Here is a 21,662-nt window from a genome sequence, read left to right as displayed (position 1 = left end):
CATTGTACCATTAATTAAATTTGAGTAAGTGTGCATTGTGGCCATGAGAGATGTGACTAGACAGAAGGACACACTAATGCCCATGGTTTTACATATTTGACCCTTTCAACTCCATTATTTCTGCTAATCTGACTGCATTGAATTTGAGCGTGCTGCTAGGTAGGAATTGCAAAGTTAAGCTACAGAAGCTGAATGATGAATAATTTGATAGTAAAAGAATTAATTAAGTTAAATTGTGCCTTTCTATGTTTTTCTTTGAATTGTGTCAGTAATTTTGTTTAGCTCATATTTACACACAAAATATTCGTCCATTCTTGACATCTAGTAGATTCATACGTTCTTCCTCTATACATTTGCCTTGCCCTTTTGGTAAGCGTTAACTCTATATATAAAAAGCTGCATTGTACATGTGCTGCTAATCACTTGCTACTTGAAGAAAATTAAATCTTTGAAAACCTTTTAATTATTCATACAAACTTATACCAAGAAGCTAAAGAGGAAGAAATCATCTATCATTGCATTGAATCCCAACAAATAACTTGACAGCTTGGTCTTCTTCTACACTCCCATTGATTTGATTTTTTGAATTTAATTTTATTTAGTTTTTAGACTAAATCATAAATTCACATGGTTCAAAAAAGATTCCTTCCTGCCCAGCCATCGTCCATCTGCTATATTCCCCCCACTTTGCTTTGCAATTCTGTGTCTTATCTTGATAAGTACGAATGATAAGTTGTTTACTGAAGTAGCATTTAAGTAATGTAATACAGTAAACCATTGTAAGTTTAAACACTTTTTAGTAATGATTTTTTAACATTAGTTTTTTACAGGAGCTTTTCACAGTAATAGTATTTTACTACTGTTTAAGAAAATACAGAAAACCAAAATTCCAGTTCTTCCAAAATTATACTTCAAATGTAGATAGGATTTCTAAAACTGCTAATTAGGATTTGTGTAACATTTGTAGGTTTAGCATGCTTTTGTGTAACTACACGTAGTGTTTACTCCTCATAAGAATCCCATGAAGACAGGGGAGGTATTAATTGTCTTCATTTTCCTGAGGAAACCAATCAGAGTTGATGTTTTGACCATTAGCTTTTAAATTCTGGTCTTTGCACTATAGCCAGAATCTTAAGTCATTTGTCCTTCTTTGAAATGGCTTTTATCCATTTTTTTGACATTCTGTATATTTTTTAATTGTAATGAAATCATGCTAATTTTTTGAAACAAACCTGAAAATACTAGAGTGAATACCTGTTTACCTGCCATTCTGTGTATTTGTCTTTAAATTCATATTAACATATTTTATACTTTATTCAGAGGGAAGAAAAGCATTTATGTCCCGAGTGTTTAACAAATGGGGAGATTCGGATGCCAATAATAACCTAAAAATATTACAAATTCTTTCTTCTCTTGAATATACTTTTAAGTGTTCTGCAAGTCACTTGTAACTGTCAGACGTCTTCCTGTTACTATTTGCCTTCTGTTTCTAAGTTAAATGCCTGAATTTTCCTGAAGTTACATACGTCCTAGGAAAGGAGACCTCAGCCCTCATTTATTCAGCAGCATTAATGAATTGCATGGCTGCACACACTAGATTTTTTTCTTTAGGTAACTTTTTAAAAAAATAGAACATGAATTATATATATTTAGCATTTGTAATACTTAAATTTTCTCAAACATTATGTATATCCATGGTTTCTTCTACAGAGAGATGTATGTGGCTCGGGGACATCTCCTAAGTCCCTCTGTTAGAGAATTCTTGCATACATTTATCCCAGCCACATATTCCTGTTCTTATTGGGGGTCTCAGGGCATCATTTTTTGCTGCTGCTATTTCTGTCTCTTAAAGGCAGTATGCCTTTATGTGTTCTGATTCTGATATGCTTTTGCCTAAAAAAATAAGTAACCAAGCTTTTGAGGAGTTGTGTGTTCAATAAAAGTCCATAAATTTCCTATGTATTGGGAGCACAGCTGTAGTGCAGGTGCCTTTGACACGTATTTTGGAACTGCAGAGGCCTTATCTTATTGGGTTCATGGGTTGGAGCATTGTGGTGACCATTGAATAAATGAGGGGATTATGATAATTCTAAGGGAGAAAAGTTATTCTGACATTTCCTTTGTACTGATGTTGCTCTGATTTACTCTTGTTGAACTAGATTTAAATATTAATCATTTAAGGTCAAATATCTAATGTATATATGGTCTTCAGTGGGTACAACCCAGTTACCGTAACAATTTAGTAAAATAACTGTAATGGAATTTTTCTTTTGAATTTGGCTTTTCTTTTTCTTTTCTTTTTTTTTTCTGTCCACCAGGGAGTAACTATTCCCAGTCAGAGGCGCTATGTGTATTATTATAGCTACCTGTTAAAGAATCATCTGGATTATAGACCAGTGGCACTGTTGTTTCACAAGATGATGTTTGAAACTATTCCAATGTTCAGTGGCGGAACTTGCAGTAAGTGCTCTAAATTCTCATCCCTCCATGTACTGGAACACTTTTCTGGACATATCTAGACGTTTACATAGAAATCTAGAAAGAAATTTACCACACTTAAAATGTACATAGGGGTATATATTTCTGAAGCATCCAAACTAAGTAAGTAGCTCCATTGTTCAGCTCTTTGGGCTAAGGAGGCCAGCAATGGGTTTTAATGTCTTAGATGCCAAAGTGTATTTATGAAAGAAACATTCTTTGCTGCATCTACCAAATGCAGCTTAAACTGTGACCAGATGACTAAAAAACCTATCCCAGTAGAGATCCAGCATCCGAGTAGCAGTGGGATTCATTAGTTCCCTGTGTGGGGGCAGGGACCAGTTCCTTCCTATCTTAGGAAGACTGAATATTGGTAATAATGGTGACAGGGACAATAGAAAGGAAAGGAAAAAATTATAAGACGTGGTGACCTGCTGAAATATGTTGAGTGAATAGGGTTGAGTCAGAGTGTGTGGAGCATTAGAGACAACCTGGGTTTAGATCCAAGATCCAGTGACAGTTTTGTTAGCTCTGTCATTGCTAGATTGTATAACCTCAGGCACACTCTACCTGTCTTTATGTTTGCTTGTCAATAAAATGAAGACATTTCAAAATCTGAAAATTTCTAGGTATGTACTAAACAGAGTTCATGTCGGTGATGTCTGCCTCCCATTGATTTCTCTTACTCTAGCCTCTGTGAGCCTCCCTCAGTCATCCTGATCCTGGTCTGCTCCTCTGCTAGTTTTGGCTGGAGTTCTTAGTTAGACTGATAGGAGCCTTAATACTGAATAACCAGACCCAAGCAGTTAGTCAAAAGAGAATGCGTGGGTGGAAGTATTATCCAGCCCAGTAAAAGATCAGACTGTTGATGCTTTTTTTCTGTAACTGCCTTGGCAGTGATCAGTCATGTTTTCATGTTTAAGAAATATGTTTCATTTATTTAGAGAGCACTTTTGTAGTTTGTAGATAAGAGACTACTACAGTATTTCTTTGAATACCCCTAATAATATTTCAGTGAGGTTTTGTAATTTGTTAGTGGTTTTTGTTTTTAGTTTTAAGTTTTGCTTCTTGAAAATATTTATGTAATTAAAAAATTTCTATCTCTAAATTAACCTGTACTGAGGAAATTAATTTCTTGGTAGTGTTTGTCTTTCTCAGTTAGGTGTTATCACCTTCATCATATCTTTCCTGTATTCTTAGAGCTGGACACCTTTATCATAGGCCATAGATTTATTAATAGAGTGTGATATAGGCTCACTGGTTTGATTGCCTTAGCAAAGCACAACGGGAGACCTCACTGATGGCTGTCGTCATCTCTGTACAGCAAAGGCCAAGCACCGTGGCAGTGCTCTGTGGAGACAGGCGGTGGCTCCGCTGGTGGGGAGCGCAGCACGGTGTGTAAACCTGTGGAATCAACTGTGTTGCACACCTGAAACTAATGGCACGTTGAGTGTCAACTCTGCGTCAACACAAGTAATAGAGTCTGTGATAAAAAAGTTCTAAATGCAAGGCATTGGACTGTCAGAGGCAACTGACACAGGAGCTTAACACGTCCATAGAAGAGAAGGAAGAAGGAAGAAGACATTCCTGCTCTTCCTATAGGACAAATACCAGGTGTAAGGGCCAAAAGGAGGGTATAACATATTAGGGAGAGAAGAAATGAAAGAGAACGTTCAGTTCAGTAATCCACCTATCTAGTGTAATTTTTTTCATTGGCTTTTCTAGCAAAAACCTGACAGTTCTGCTCTGCCTGCAATGTTCTGGTGGATTTTTGTTTTGTTCTTGTCTTTTTTCACTATTACATTTAAACTTTCAAATTACTGACTGCTGAAAACTTTTCATCTTTACTAATTTTCTCCATTTATGCCCTCTGGTTTCATACTATGTAATGAAGCTGTATTAAAAGTAAACATAATTGAATGGGAGGTTATATGTATAAATTATAAATGGTGTATTCAGAAAAATACAAGTTTTAGGGGTTGTGAAATGGTTTCACAGAGGAAGTCCAGCTCTTTCTTGAATGGTAGAGAAAGTGTACCTTTTATATTAGCATTAAAACTGAAGGAAGTACTGCAGGTGTGACTCGAAGTACAATAGCAGGACATGAACTGGACCCAGAGGCATGTAGGGTGGCATGTGTGGCCGGCTGTCAGAGGAGCCTAAATGGGGATGTTAGACTTGATTTGATAGGTGCTGTTGCATCAGTGACCGGTCGAGAGGCTTAGGCTCTGTTTTAAGTCTGGCTGGGTAGGAAGTGGTGATTGCACGATGGGGAACCAGTGGTGGAAAGGAATCCAGTTACGGGACTTGCTGTGAGCCAGATGTGCTTTGCTAAGGCAGTCAAATCTCCTTTCCCTTTTATATCTAAATATTTTGTCAGTTTGATTCTGGCCACATGAATAATTCACAGAAGAGGGGAGAAGGAAAAATGAATCTCACTGAGACTTGGGAAACATGAATGTTTTTTGTTTTTAAACCTGTTTTGGTCAGGTTAAGGTGAGCTGTTTATATGAAGATCCTCAATGGGTTCTTGAAAGTGTGGGCTTGAATCTTGGGCGAGAGCTAGATCTGGTATTTTGGGAAGCATCAGGCAACAGACATAGTAGTTAATTAGCCTTCTGTGTAAATATGGTATTGGGCTAGAGGTTGGGAAGGCTTAGGGAAACAGAGTGGGAGGACTGCGAGACCTGGTGAGCTGTGAGTTTGGGTTCAGGGGGAAGGTTGGGACCTGTGAGGAAAATGAAGTAGTTTTTGCAAAGTTGTCAGGGGTCAGCAGCTGTTTTCTTACTGAATTATTGTCCTAATATTCCTAAATAAAGGAAAAGTTACTATACTCTTCACATCTGAAAGGGTTAAAACGTTAGTAAAAGATGATCAATATGATTTTCTGTCAGTAGGCATATGTCAATACAGTTTAATCCTGATTTTTTGTTGACCAGGTATTGACTTGTCATTTCTTTAGAACACAGTCAGTCGTATCAAAGAGAAAATACTTGACTTGTGTCTTAGAAGTCAGCAGAACTGCACTGATGTTGGACTTCTGATAAGTTAGCTCTTGAAGATCTAAGATGGGGAATTCGTATTGTAAATGAAATGATTTTCTGTAGTGATTTGAGGAGATCTTTTCCACTTATTTTTATTAAAACTTTTAAACTTAGGTTTTGGGGTAGATTCTAAGTGATGCTGATTTGTAATTAGTTTATGAATGGATTACACAGTTCTAGAATTCCTGGAGATGCACATTTTAGATGTAGTTTAATTGAAATCTGGCTTCTACTGTTAATACACTTTTTAAAGTCCTAAAAAGAGGATTATCACATTCTGAACTAGTGGAGTCTTAATAAGATTACAAGGCATTTTCATCCTGGCTGATTTTTATCATGGCTTTGGAATCATACCTTTTTGTTTGCTTTTTCAAGCTAGAGTTTCTAGTGAAATTTTCAGAATCACATAGTCTTGTAAAATGGCTTGCTGTACTTTGAACCTTTAGTCAAGGAAGTGAAAATTATGGACAGATTGTTGGTGTAATGTTTCCCCTTTTTGGAGTGCCCTTTTTCTTGTGATAAATGGCTCACAGATTCATATTAGAAAAACCCAACAGGCTGTTATCAGACCTTCTGTTTATTATGTGAGTGCTGGTGTTGCTCTAGCTACGCACGGATAAGCCCATACGTGTTTACTGATGGGAACGTGCATCTAGCTGGGATACGCCTTTTGCCTTTTTCTCGCTTGTTGGTCACATTGATAAACAACGTGATACTTCTTTCTGCATCTCTAACGATGATGCCTTTTAGCGTTAAGGATTTTATGCCAGTTTTTATATATGTGCATATTTTATATATAAATATATATGAAATACACATGAAATTTTTCATGTACTTTTTGCAAGGTTATGATTTTATATCTTGATGGTCTTGGCATATTTCCTTCAAGACCCACTTACTCATAAGGTTAATCACTAAAACATATAATCCTTTCCTTTATTTTAAAACTGACAGCGACCAAAGCCAAAATACTTGTTAATGAAAGTGGAGTGTGTTTTGGAGGGAGGGGGATTTTGCTGCAGTTCCTGCTTGAGTCTTGTATTTCTTTGCCGACATTTCCAATCTCTTTCTTCCTGTTTCTCATGATGATGGCTTTATATCCCTTTAAGAAATTAAATGTGAGCTATAGGTAAAATAAATGATAGTTAATATTTTTATAAATAGTCTTGTGTTTATGGAATTTATTATAACTTTGTTACAGATTGTATTCTCATGTGTCTTATGAACATGTAATGATTTGTGTTTTGTGGGTTTTATTACATGATAGAGACATTAAAATACTGCAGCAAATACCTGTTTTTAAAGTTACTTTTCATGCAGTTCATAGATGTGCCAGAAGATTATTTTAGCATTTTAATTATAAATCTAATTTATATTAGATTTTTAACATTTTAATGTTAAAGTTTTGCTGTTATTGTAGTTCCAGAAGTCTACTGTTGGGATTTAGTATTTGTGAACTAGAACCAGTAAATAGAACTTTATGCTGAAGGTTAAAATTAGGGAAACTTTTGTACTGGCTCTATTTTCTGACCTTTTTAAAAAAATATTGATGTGTTTTAGATCTGGGCTACAGATGCCGAATTACTATTTTGTGTGTATTGCTAATATTAACCATTAAAATGGTTTTTGACAGTTTGACATTTGAAGGCATTTCCTGTGGAATGATGCTAACATGTATTTAACCATGCAGATCCTCAGTTTGTGGTCTGCCAGCTAAAGGTGAAGATCTATTCCTCCAATTCAGGACCTACACGACGGGAAGACAAGTTCATGTACTTTGAGTTCCCTCAGCCTTTGCCTGTGTGTGGTGACATCAAAGTAGAGTTCTTCCACAAGCAGAACAAGATGCTAAAAAAGGTTTGCCCTTTACTTTTATTGGGAAGAATATCCAAAATCATACTTTGAACCGTAACCTCAGCTCTTTTGCTTAAAATATTTGGTTAGGCAGAAATCATTCTGCAAGGAGAGATTACAGGATAATATTTTGTGACTGACCATTCAGTGAATTAATTATAATTGGTTTTCTGTTAGATCTGCACCTGGTATGCTTACTATAGCACTGACGAGCCATTATAATGGTAAAAAAAATGTTACTAGAGGAAAAGTCCTTATGTCATTGTAATTTGAAATGAATTTTCTTTAAGTTGGGTTATGCAGAGAAATTTTATAAAAATATTAAAGGTTGCATACCCCATTAAATCAGTTACTGTCTTTTTAGACAGGATGATCAATTACCAAGAAAAAGTTAGCAAGGGGCCAGGGGCTATGGGTTTATAAAAAAAATTTCTCTATATGTATAAATAAGATCTGTTCCATGGTCTTGTGTAATGACACCACTTTCCCCCCATTTTGATTTATTTTTTATGAGACTACGTCATTTTATATTTGGCTTTCTCAAATTTATTGAATATTTCGAATTTTAGTTAGAGTGATAAGTATGCAAAAGAAGTAATAACGAATGAAAAATTGTGATATTAAATGTACAGATTTAGAAAGTTAGTGGGGTTTGCTTCTTAGTGAGCCATAGTTAGGGAATTCAAGAGCTCATTCTTAAAACTGTCTTGGTTTAAAATGTGAAGTGTGAACATTTGAGATGAGTGAGCCTAAGGTGCAACATTTTGGGGTATAATGAAAAAAGATTCTAGCTTTGTATTGTTACTGCCTCATTAAACATACCACATAGTGTATTGCCGTTCTTTAGACATTCCCAGTAATAGGACTGATTTAGTTTTCCTAATACTTAGTTTTAAAAAAAAAAAAGCAAGTTTCATTTATTATAAAAACTTTAAATTCTACCTTGACTTATCTAAAGAAATACAATTTCCTATACCCAGAAGCCATATAGCTGGGAAATGACAAAATGTTAAACTGTTTTTTTCACTAGAAACCCATTTCCTACCTATTCTATATAAGCGAAAGTTAAATATATCTTGATAACTTTGGGAAATAATTTTTCAGTAGTCCAGGAAGCATTAGCAGGTGTTTAAAATTATTTTTTCCCTTCTGCTCATTGTAAGACTGGCACATGTAAAATTTTGTTTATTTATTTTAATTATTTATTTAAAGTGGGCTCCACACCCAATATGGGGCTTGAACTCATGACCCTGAGATCAAGAGTCACAAGCTCTATCAAGTGTGACAGCCAGGTGCCCCTAAAATTTTATATTTTACTTTTAAAAATAGGCACCTGCATCACTCTCTCCCTATACCTTTAGGAATGTGTAAGTCCTTATTTTTAGTTGTCTGTATGTTACTTTAATACATACAAAATTGAAGATTAGATTAATATTTGTAGTATATCTGGGATTACTTTACATATATTTATTTGCATTTTATGTGATTTTGCTTACCTATTATAAATGTTGCTGTGATTTAAACAAAAATAGATTTAATATAATCATTACCTATATAGAATCCACATTTTTTAAGATTTAAATATTACTAGCTTATGTTTTTCTGACTCTAAGTTAAATATATATACTGTTACTAACTCAGTGACTTTGCTAAAATAATTGAAATTAACAAATTTTTTTTTTAAAGACTTACATATGAGGGACGCCTGGGTGGCTCAGTGGGTTAAAGCCTCTGCCTTTGGCTCAGGTCATGATCTCAGGATCCTGGGATCGAGTCCCACATTGGGCTCTCTGCTCAGCAGGGTGCCTGCCCCCCGCGCCTACTTCTCTGCCTACTTGTGATCTCTGTCTGTCAAATAAATAAATAAAATATTAAAAAAAAAAGACTTACATATGAGATTGCTATATACTGTTAAAAGATAAAAAGAATGTTAAACGAAAGATACTTGAAGGTTTACATCTTCGTGGGAAAATAGCAAAACTATTAGAATAATAGTTCTAATAGGTAAATTAGAATAAAAGATTTGATGGCAATTTTGGGCACGAGATAAGATGTCATAAAGCTGCACATCATTAACTGTCACATGGTCCTTGTCGGCCAAATTCCAGTCATGAAGAGAGAGAACATTTTCTGTGTTGGTCATGAAAGGGCTGATGTGATGAACTTCTGATGTGTTTTTTGATTAACAGGACCTTGTATTATTTTTAAGAAGTAATTTTTTAAAAATAGGCATTTTATAGCCTAAAAAAGTCAGAATGGCTTGTCTTCCTTCCCTCATATTCTGAAGGTTTTCAGGCATACACATTGTAGTGTAAGAAACTGGAGCCACTTAGTGTTTGCATTGCTTATGAAGTAGAAATGTATCAGCCTTGCTTCATTGTGAAGTTGTGCGGACATTTCAAGAACTTTTGTTAAAGTAAATTTTCTTTTTTTTTTTAAGATTTTATTTTCATTTATTTGACAGACAGAGATCACAAGTAGGCAGAGAGGCAGGCAGAGAGAGAGAGGAGGAAGCAGGCTCCCTGCTGAGCAGAGAGCCCGATGTGGGGCTCTATCCCAGGACCCTGGGATCATGACCTGAGCCGAAGGCAGAGGCTTTAACCCACTGAGCCACCCAGGCGCCCCTAAAGTAAATTTTCTAATGGATAACTTTTTTTTTTTTTTTTTAAAGATTTCATGTATTTATTTGGGAGAGAGAGAAGGATTTGGGGCGGGAGTTGTAGAGGGAGAAGCAGACCCCTCTGATCAGGGAGCCTGATGTGGGACTTGAGCCCAGGACCCTGGGATCATGACCTGAGCAGAAGGCAGACACTTAACTGACTGAGCCACCCAGGCGCCCTTGTAATGGATAACTTGTTGAAATAGACCATAAAACCCATTTCTGATTATTTAATACACACATACATACAAACTCAAACATTTTTTAAAGCTAACTTTAGACAAGAAAGGAAATATTTTACTTAAGGTTTTAAAACAAAAGTAAGTTATCCTAGAACCTGTGGAGTTACATTTTTGGTCTAAAATTTGAAAAAAGAATAAACATGTGAATTAGAGCAATAGATAACCAATAGCTTGCCAAATATTAGTCTGTACATTTGTCTTTATTCAGACTATCAAATGACATGTCACTTATTTTATTGACTTCTTGGGATGAGTGTTAAATATAGGTGATATATTTTCTTTAAAAAAGTTTTAAATGTTTTTTTTTTTTGTTAAAGGACAAAATGTTTCACTTTTGGGTAAACACATTCTTCATACCAGGACCAGAGGAAAACTCAGAAAAAGTAGAAAATGGAAGTCTCTGTGATCAAGAAATTGATAGTATTTGCAGTATAGAACGTGCAGATAATGACAAGGAATATCTAGTACTCACTCTAACAAAAAATGATCTCGACAAAGCAAACAAAGACAAGGCCAACCGATACTTTTCTCCAAATTTTAAGGTAATTAAAAACATTTCGAGGAATTAGTGGGTGGCTCTGCGTGTGTGTGTCTGTGTTAAGTATATAGCTGGTAAAGGACTTGTGTGACTGAGGTTAAATTAAGTATTATTTAGAAGCAATATTTAGGTATCAGTAATGTGAGTTTCTAACATGGATGCACACAGAATTTAAAAAAGCTGCCTCCCCCCTCACCCCAGCCCTTCTTTGTTGTTGTTTGGTGAAATCTGGGGCAGGGGTTGGGATAGGGGAATTCAGTTTATGGGACATGAAATAGGAATGAGGGAAGAAAGAAGTAAAAGGGAACTCAGTCATTTGGGAATGATTCGTATGGAATGTGCTTAACTGTTCTTACTTTTGTCCCCTTCCAGTTTATTCTCAACTCCTCAGAGTGATCTTGAAATAGATGTGATTGTTATAATTGATATGGTGTTATCACTCCTGTTTATACTTTTCAAAGACCTTGTGGTTTTTTGATACGACCTACAAGGACCTACATAATTCAGCCCAGGCCTACCTCCCACATGAGCTCTAGCCACATTCTGCTCCTGCTCCGAGATTCACCCAACCTGGTCTCTCTTCAGTTCTTCCAAATGCTAAGCTCCTTCTGCCTCCAGTCTTTTCAGTTCTTTTTCTCTCCCTGTAGACCTCTCCACCTTCCATCTTTCCCCTGCTGTTCCCACATTTGGCTACCCTTCCATGTGGTAGCCTTCGCTTCAGTCTTGTTGCTCTGAAAGGCCTTCTCCAATCAAGCTCTTGTGTTACTCCCTTTCTAAAGCTCTACTTCCTCCTATTGTGGAATTATTTGGGTCATTACTTCTATCTATATGTAATGTGTGTGCGTATTTTTACTCCTGTGCGTTGATAAGAATTTTCCAGGTTAAAAAATCTGATTTGTCAATATTTCCAAATGGTACTTTGCCCTTTTTTCCTCCCCTTTCCTGTTTCTCCTTCTACCTGATTTTCCCCCTTCCTTTCCCCATACCCTTCTTTCTCTTTCAAAAAATTTTCTTACTTATTTTGCCTCATTCCATTTTTGTAATATGCAGCAAGCCTACCCATAGTTGATAAGTATAAGAATATTGTGAGTAATCCTAAAAATAAATGGGAGGCTACATATTTTAAGGGATCCAATTCAGTATTAAGTGCCTTTAAATCTTACGCTTCTTTTAAGTGATTAGAAGTTTCTTTGAGAATTCACAGGTTTCCATCGACTAAGTCTGCGTTTTCCTTAATTATTAGCTTTTATGGTGTGACTTCCTCTGGTTTTATTGTTTTAATATTAAAATTTTTTTAATATTACAAGAATATATATTTGTGGTTACAAATTAAAACTCTCTCAGTTATCAGTAAACAGATATAATGCTGTAAGTGTTTATGAACAAACGAGCAGAGGTGGCATAGAGCACAATCTTGGTGTGTTTTTAGCTGAATAGTTAAGAGAAGACCTCTCTAGCAGGTGACCTTTTATCAGAGGCCCACATGGAATGAGTGAGCTGTACAAATATCTGGGACGGGAGGGAAGGGCAGATACAACAGCCCTGAGACAGGAATGATTCTCTCATGTTTGAGGAGCAGTAGACAAGCAGCCATTTTGACTAAAGCACATCGGTCCGACTGTGAAGACATTGGTGTGTTTCTAGCACAGGAAGGATGTCATCTGAATTTTGTCTTTAAAATGTAGACTGGAGAGGAGGCAAGGACAGAGCTGGGAGATGAAGTGAGAAGCTGCCACCGTGGTTTAATGCAGATGAGAGGTGGTGGCTGCAGGGACTAGCGTGGTGGCAGTGGGCGCACCGAGAAGCTGTCAGAGGAGGTAGAGATGGCATCGTGTGGGTGGACCCAAAAGGGTTTGCTGATGGAGCGGATGTTGGATGTAAGAGGAGGAGAAGTGAGGATGACTCTTGGGTAGTGGGTGGCGGGGAGGTTGTAGATAGAGCAGAAAGAGCAAGGGTCTTCCTGGCGGATCTGATGGAAGCCTCAGATGCACTGCCTTGTGGGCCTCTGCTTCCTCTCCGGGGAGACGGAAATCCCTGCCTCGCTGAGTTGTTGGACGGCTCTCTGGCACTGCTGTGATGGCCCTTTGTCCACTATCAGATCACTGTCTGATGTTCTTAACCTTCAGGGCTGACGGGATCCCAAACATCACTGCTAGTCAGTGTTTTATAATGTAGTACCTGTTTAGTGTTATTTGTATCAGAAAATACACTGAGGCTCAGAGTGGTAGTAAGTGTAACATTCTTTTGGATCTCAGCTATTTGTACTTTGAAGTTTATTGAAAATACACTTTTATAAATGACCAACGAACTTCAGTCTCAGTGCATTTTTTTTTTTTTTTGGTAGAATTATTTGGTTAATGCTTGCAGCTTATGCTTATTAAAGATATTAACATCCCAGTGTATCTTTTCAGTGTAAAACAAGAAAACATAGGAAATCTGAAGCAGACGGTCATTTAAAATACAGCTGCCTTTTCAAGATCCTGTTTGTTATTGCATTTTTAAAAAATGAATCTGTTAAAATATGTATCTTTACTAAGTCATTTAAGATTAGTCAGATTTATGGATTTTCCACTTAAACTCTGTCTTTTTTCTCTAGGTGAAGCTGTACTTCACGAAAACAGTAGAGGAGCCGTCAAATCCCGAGGCTAGCAGTTCAACTTCTGTAACACCAGATGTTAGTGACAATGAACCTGATCATTATAGATATTCTGACACCACTGACTCTGATCCAGAGAATGAACCTTTTGATGAAGATCAGCATACACAAATTACAAAAGTCTGAATTTTTTTTTTAATCAAGAGGGATAAAACACCATGAAAACAAACTTGAATAAACTGAAATTGGACCTTTTTTTTTAATGGCAATAGGACATTGTGTCAGATTACCAGTTATAGGAACAATTCTCTTTTCCTGACCAATCTTGTTTTACCCTATACATCCACAGGGTTTTGACACTTGTTGTCCAGTTGAAAAAAGGTTGTGTAGCTGTGTCATGTATATACCTTTTTGTGTCAAAAGGACATTTAAAATTCAATTAGGATAAATAAAGATGGCACTTTCCCATTTTATTCCAGTTTTATAAAAAGTGGAGACAGACTGATGTGTATACGTAGGAATTTCTCATTTTGTGTTCTGTCACCAACTGAAGTGGCTCAAGAGTTTTGTGAAAACACAGGTTCACATCCTACCCCTTTGCACTTGTGGCAACAGATAAGTTTGCAGTTGGCTACGAGGAGTTTCTCCAGGGTTTTGCTACATTCTGATGCATGTATTCGGGTTAGGGGAATGGAGGGAGTGCTCAGAAAGGGATATCTGTTAGCTGGACTCTGGACCATATACCATCTCCAGCTACTTCACGCACCTTTCTTTAGCATGCTACAGTTATTAATCTGGACGTTTGAGGAACTGGCCGCTGTCACTGCTTGTTGTTTTGTGCATTTTATTCTTTTTTTAAAGCATATTGGTGCTAGAAAAGGCAGCTAGAGAGAGTGACTCTGTATTGGGGTACAGGAATGAACCTTCCACAACTTGTTAAGAATCCACAAATGAAGGGATATAAAAATAATGTGGTCATAGATAAGAAACACAGCAACAATGACTTAACCATATAAATGTGGAGGCTGTCAACAAAGAATGGGCTTGAAACATTATAAAAATCGGCAATGATCTATTAAAATACATTTTCTGAATTGTAACGACTGCTCCATCTCCTGTGTAATCAAGGCCAGTGCGAAAAGTCAGATGCTATTAGTCCCTACATCAGTCAACCACGTACACTTACTTTATTAGTTTTCAATCATATACCTGCTGTGGATGCTTCATGTGCTGCCTGCAAGCTTCTTTTTTCTCATTGAATATAAAATATTTTGTAATGCTGCACAGGAAATTTCAATTTGAGATTCTACAGTAAGCGTTTTTTTCTTTAAAGATTTATGATGCACTTATTCAATCCAATAGCTGTCAGCCGTTCCGCCCTTTTGACCTTACACATTCTATTACAATGAGTTTTGCAGTTTTGCACATTTTTTAAATGTCATTAACTGTTAGGGAATTTTACTTGAATACTGAATACATATAATGTTTATATTTAAAAGAACATTATTTGTGTTAAAAAGGAAATTAGAGTTGCAGTAAATTTTCAACACTGCACAAATAATAAGGCATTTACTTTTTCAGTAGAAATTGTCCCACATAATGCTTTTATCGATTTTTTATTGAAAGAAGAGTTCTTGTTTTTTTTTTTTTAATGTGCAGTGTTGAATCATTTCTTCATAGTGCTAGACTTAGGACTAGGGCTTCAATTTCACTTCTTAAATATCATATATTTGATATGCCCAGACTGCATATGATTCTAAGCAGAGTACAACTACTATTGTAAAGCTAATGTGAATATACTATTTAAAAAGAAGTTTTTTCCCCAGAAATTTGGTGTCTTTCAAATTGTACCTTAACCTTGAAACATTTAAATATCCAGCCAATTTATTTCTTAATGGTGTAAAATCTCATTTTCAATAACTTATTGGTGCTGAAATTGTTCACTAGCTGTGGTCTGACCTAGTTAATTTACAAATACAGATTGCATAGGACCTACTAGAGCAGCATTTATAGAGTTTGATGGTTAAATAGATTAGGCAGAACTTCATCTAAAATATTCTTAGTAAATAATGTTGACATGTTTTCCATACCTCATCAGTTTCATTCAACAAATAAAATTTTTACATTTTTAACAAAGCTCTTAGGATTTACACATTTGTATTTAAACATTGATATATAGAGAGAATTGACTGACTGCTCAAGTTAAATTGGTAAAGTTAGAAGACAACTATTCCTAAGATCTCAGCATTGAAATTTATATGCCACCTTATCTTTCATAAAAGCTGAAAATTATTGACTAAAATGAAAATCCACTCTTCATGTTTTGATGATAGTTATTAATACTGTTATTTGTTACAGTTTTGGGCACAGTATATTAAGACATAACTTGTGTTGTTCCAATATGTAACATGGAGGGCCAGGTCATCAATAATGACATTATAATGGGCTTTTGCACTGTTACTATTTTTCCTTTGGAATGTGAAGGTCTGAATGAGGGTTTTGATTTTGAATGTTTCAATGTTTTTGAGAAGCCTTGCTTACATTTTATGGTGTAGTCATTGGAAATGGAAAAATGGCATTATATATATATATTATATATATATAAATATATATTATACATACTACTCTCCTTTATTTCAGTTACCATCCCCATAGAATTTGACAAGAATTGCTATGACTGAAAGGTTTTTGAGTCCTAATTAAAACTTTATTTATGACAGTATTCATAATTAGCCTGAAATGCATTCTGTAGGTAATCTCTTTGAGTTTCTGGAATGTTTTCTTACCTAGACTTTTTGGATGTGCAGCCGCTTACATGTCTGAAGTTACTTGAAGGCATCACTTTTAAGAAAGCTTATACAGTTGGGCCCTGTGCCATCCCAAGTCCTCTGTAGCTCCTCGCGAACATTTTTTTTTTTTTTTTTGCCATAATTATTACAGGGCAGTTGGATACCTAGCATCCCCGTTTTTTGCTGTGGCACAGGTTATAAACTTAAGTGGAGTTTACCGGCAGCATCAAATGTTTCAGCTTTAAAAAATAAAAAGTAGGGTACAAGTTCCATGTTTAGTTCTAGAAAATGTGTGCAATATGTTCATAACGATGGCCGTGGTCGCCACAAAGTGCCTCGTGTACCTTTACATACTGTTCATGTGTCATGCATGCAGACGGAAGGGGTGGGACTGTGCACGGAAGTGGGGGCTCTAACCGCGGTGTCTGGCAGAGCTGCCTTCCACCCTGCCGGCTCAGCAGTTCAGTCTGTTTTCCTAGAGCATATATATACTCAACATTTCAGTCTGTTAAACAGCCTTACTGCGATTCAGCCTCTTCAGATACTCTCGTGCTGTGCAGCCGTGGTTCTGTGTGTAAATGCTATGCACTGAGGATACACAAACACATAATGACGTGTGCAGGATAACGCCTCATACCAATCAGATGTCCGTTTGTTACTGTGTTTGTTAACAACCCTTTATCTCTTAGTGTTATAAACTCCACTTAAAACTGATTAAAGTCTCATTCTTGTCACTGTGTGGGTGTTTTATTAAATGAGAGTACTGGTCGTTTGAATTGTTTAAATCATTTGAATTGAGGTTTAAAATAAAAGGCAGCCAGATGTGGTTCTCTGTAACACCCCCCGCCCCAGCCCCGTGTCCTTCAAAGCCTGTGGTTATAAAAACATGGGCCTTTGTCGGCTTGAGGGTAGAGTGTCCCGACTACTCATGTTCAATAAGAGACGTGCCTTTTTTTAGGGCCGCAGTCAACACTTAGTAAGTTGTTTCAGGCACATGAAATAAGATTCTAGTCCTGAAAAAGTTTAAGAGTCTTGAAAAATTGTCTTTTTTCCCCCACTAAGCCAGATGTCTGAAAGAAAATTTCCCCGCATGGATTTGATACTTCAGATTTAAACATGGTGACTTTTCCATCCTTTGTAGACTGCCATCAACATACAGGAAGCCTCATCTACTCATCGTGGCTTGTGCCGTCTGAATATTGATAGTCCTGAGTAGTCTGAAAGACTCCGTGTGCTTGAATTAATCTTGTGATTTCTAATCTTCGTAAAAGTTTAAAGACGAAGGCGTATCCTCCTTTTCAGCGGAGCACAGTAAGATCTAGTAGGTGACGGTGTAGCTTGTAGGGATGTTGGGAGAAGTAAAGCAGACCGTGTATGGAACAGTGAGACCTCATGTCCTTTCAGGTTTACATTTTGTTGTGTGGCTTTTTAAAAACAGTAAGTGTGAATAATGTATAATCATCTAAAAAAGTATGCAAAGCGTGTGGTTGTGTATGCACTTCTATTTGGTATTGTGAGGGTTACCTTCCTGGAGTTTTAAGTACTGGGTTTCATAAGAGGATCTTGGCGATGTCTGAGACGTAGGAGCGTTGTTCTTGCGTGTTCACACTGTCTCTTGAGCTCGTGGGATTCGGTGAATGCCACCACCATTTCTACTGAGAAGTAAAAATCACCCGTGTTTAACCTGCAGGCTCCCAGAGGCAGATGAAACATCAAGCCCTTAAATCTCCGGAATTTGTTGCTGATGTCCAACTCCTTTTGTTCTTTAATTCCTGCCAGATAACAAGCCACACATCTTGATGACTGAAGTCTAGGTTTTGATGGGCAGTGCTGTTAACTAGCACACACAGAAAAGTTTCTGAATGCAGACAGAATCAGTCCAAACTGGTATAAGGACAGTATTTTAAAACTTTGAAAGATGGAATATTAGAGACTGGTTTTTCTGTAAAATTGTAGATCCATAGGAAACCTAACGACTAAGTCGCTTATCGGTTTTTTGTTTCGTTTTTTGGTTTTGGTTTTGGAGCAAGTCTATTCTCTTGTAACCATGATCTTGCTCTTTTCTCCATCCTTCAAGGAGCTTCTTTCTTACAAGTGTATTAGAATGTTGCTATCCACTCTTGGCAAATTCCTATTGGCCGGTGACTTTAAAAATAGATAATGTGAAAACAGGAAAGGACAAATAATTTCATTGGTGGTAATACCCTTTGATTCTTCAGTTAGCTCTTTTGAGAATCCTTTCCCATAACAGCAATAATAAAATACTCATAATTCCTCCATGTGGAGACATGGCCATTGTGGATACTTTCTGTGACTCTGCAATCATTTTTTTCTGCATATTCATGTATATTCTTTAAGAAGTGAAGTTTGTAGGGACGCCTGGGTGGCTCAGTTGGTTAAGCAGCTGCCTTCGGCTCAGGTCATGATCCCAGCGTCCTGGGATCGAGTCCCACATCGGGCTCCTTGCTTGGCGGGGAGCCTGCTTCTCCCTCTGCCTCTGCCTGCCATTCTGTCTGCCTGTGCTCGCTCGCTCGCTCTCCTCTCTCTCTCTGACAAATAAATAAAATCTTAAAAAAAAAAAAAAGAAGTGAAGTTTGTACTATGCATACTCAAAGCCTTTAAGTGTAGTATATGCGACACGTATTTATAGAGTGTTGAGTCACATCAGACGATGAACAGTGACTTTTGTGCTGTAGGTGCAGGTCGTGTGCAGAACCCTGTCCAAGACCCCAGGTTCCTCATGATGTGTAGATCCTGTTAGCATCAGGGTGATAAATGTTTGAGTAAGTAAGATAGTTACGTTTATTTAGCATAGACAAGCTGAACATTGTAGATCTGTCTCCTCAAAAACCATTTTAAACGTGCATTTTGGGATTGCGTGTTAGGTGGTTAAACAGAACCTGTGAGACACCGTGCAATAGTTCATTTCACTATTGCCTTTCCACATCCTGGGAGGTTGGAGGAGAAGGATGAGCTTCTCAGTTTTTATAGTTCCCAAACAGGTGTTCAATTTGGGCTGAATTGATTTGACACCTGCCCAAAAGGGAACGCTACTGCTTATTTATCAGTCAATTATCTTGAAATCTGTGCTCGTGTGACTTCCAGCATCTCAAAGAGACAGTATTTCATGAGTGGTTCACCTTCAGCTCTGGAATTTACCATGTTTAGTATAATGGGAGGCTCCTAACAAAACATGCAACTCTCCTTTGATAGTTATTTGAGGATTTTGGTGAAAAAAAATTCAACGGCAGGGCAACACATAACTTAGAAATGTATTGATTGACATTTAAAGAATATTTTTACATGAATGAGTGAAGTCGGCTGCCATCTTTGAGCATTACCAGGTTTTAAAATAAAGCTGCATATTTTTAAATGAAGTGTTTAACAAGGATTTATATTTTTTCATTCTTTTAATTAAAAATAATTTATATCTCTTGTTGCATGTGGTTTCTCATCTGTTCTTGAAAGAGTCAGAGGTTTTGTTTGGAATGGAGCAAGGCTCTAGTGTTGCAGATTGTCAACTGTTCACCACAGCGAAATTCTGAAAATGTTTACGTGTGGCTTCCTTTATTAGCCTGTAATTCACTGGCATCAGTTCACGTGCACCTTCGGGATTTTTCTCCCCACTCTATACAGCTGTCCAAATGATATCTTATGTTGACAAATGCCTTTCAGTTTTTACTTTAATCTCTCACTAAACTGCCCTACTGGGCAGTTTATAAATGTGCATTGGGTGGGTGGGTGGGTGGATACATTAAATTTTGGAGTGCTGGGGTACAACTTCAGGGTTTCAAATAGTTTGATTCAGGCAAATAGTTCTCCCTGAAATCTCACAGTTCACTGTAATGAAACTAATGTCAACCTTGGATGACTTTGACATAGAGGAATGACTCTTGGATATTAATGAATTTGTTAATAGCATCTTGATGTGTGCATTAATGAATTACTTTCAGACCTGTGCATTTAACCAAAGTTGGGGCATTGGAAATGTCTATATCAAGTTCCATTTGGCTACCAATGGACATAAAAACAGAAATGCTTTCCTATGGAGAGTATTTTTTTCTTTAAAAAGAAAGTTATTTTGAGTATTTGGTTTTGAATTTTTTTTATACAACAAGTACTTATCAAGTCCCTGCTATGTATAACAGATATTTGGGATATATTAATGATCAAAACAGACATACTCTTTATTGCCCTTGAGGAGTTCCCACTCCAGGAGGGGAGATTTATTAAACTGTGACGCGTGCTGTGAAATGAGGTGCATGTGATCCAGTAATGATCCTCGAACACTGCATATGCTCCCCTAGACTTCCACCCCCTTGAGGTTAGATGGGCCATTGTAACTAATTAATTCCAGGGAGCCAGCAGTGAAAGGGTTGTGACGCTCCCAAGGAAAGGCACTAAAAATTAAATCCCATGTAGAATCTTTTGGGTTCCCCTCTTCCCCGAGGCAGTGACCGGACTAGACGTGTTTCAGGAGCTGCAGCTCTGTCAGCCTGGGTCTTGAGTGGCTTTACGGAGCAGAAATTCCTCAAATTGAACACATTAGACGTTAGCATGAACAAAAAATAAGTATTAAATTAGACCGAGATTCTGGGACAACTGGTTACCATCGCATAATTAATTACATTCTGACTGATGGCTTGGAAGGGTCAGAGAAGGAAGCAGGAAAGGGGATTTAAAATGAAGCAAAATGCAAAGTGATCTCTTCAAACCAACAATGTGATATAATCAAGTCAAGAAATCAAATTGCAAATCAACTCTTACTGATTACCTGTCAGGCACTGTTCTAGATCCTGGAGATAGAGATGGGCCAACAGCAGATGCCAGCTCTCATGGGGCTCACGTTCTAGCAAGGGATGCCATATGATAATCACCAAACGTAGCATCTGTAAGGTAAGAAGGGCTCCAGCCGGGTGATTGTAGAAGAGAGGCCGGGTGTGGAGAGGTGAAATCGCAGTGCTGAAGAGGGTAGTCTAGAATTGTCCTCACTGGTGAGACCTGAGGTGACAACTGAGCAGAAACCCCCCCCCCCCCCCCCCGATCAGTGGCATTAGGGACGTTCTTTCCTCCTACCAGACAGGAAGAGGCACTCATTATCCTTTATAAAACTCCATTCTCACCTTTTACAACTCTCATATTTGGTTCCTGAGTTTTTAGGATTTTTACCGGTATATGTAGGGACGATCTTGAGAACGTCTTTGTGTTCTACAGCATTTTGTTTCCTAGATTGGTTTGACAAAATCTATATAAGCAGTATGTTCCTCTTCGTTCCCAGAGTTGAGTTCATTCTAAAATTTTTCTTACTAAACGTGTGTTGAAAATACTTGATAATGGCTTTTCAGTAGAAGTTAAAGTTCTGTTATGGCCTTAAATAGTTCTATAAAGCTGAAAGAAAATGTCATTTATGAATTATCGATGAGAAACAAGTTACAAATTTTGAGCTACCTGAGAAACAAAAG

General features: G+C 37.1%; 1 protein-coding gene across 4 annotated transcripts in view; it reads left to right on the top strand.

Moving 5' to 3' along the window:
- PTEN (phosphatase and tensin homolog) overlaps positions 1-16,934 on the top strand; it is a 124,821-nt gene extending 107,887 nt beyond the window's left edge. For all 4 annotated transcript variants that reach the window (XM_047701730.1, XM_047701731.1, XM_047701728.1 and 1 more), the window contains 4 exons: positions 2,319-2,460; positions 7,213-7,379; positions 10,595-10,819; positions 13,412-16,934. In XM_047701730.1, the coding sequence (XP_047557686.1) occupies positions 2,319-2,460; positions 7,213-7,379; positions 10,595-10,819; positions 13,412-13,597 (720 nt within the window). In that variant the 3' untranslated portion in view covers positions 13,598-16,934. The remainder of the gene's footprint in view (positions 1-2,318; positions 2,461-7,212; positions 7,380-10,594; positions 10,820-13,411) is intronic.
- Positions 16,935-21,662: the final 4,728 nt, after the last annotated feature.

Source organism: Lutra lutra, chromosome 14 (assembly GCF_902655055.1).
Source record: "Lutra lutra chromosome 14, mLutLut1.2, whole genome shotgun sequence".
NCBI lineage: Eukaryota > Metazoa > Chordata > Mammalia > Carnivora > Mustelidae > Lutra > Lutra lutra.
The sequence above is the reverse complement of the archived record's forward strand: the minus strand, read 5'-3'. Positions and strand labels throughout refer to the sequence as shown.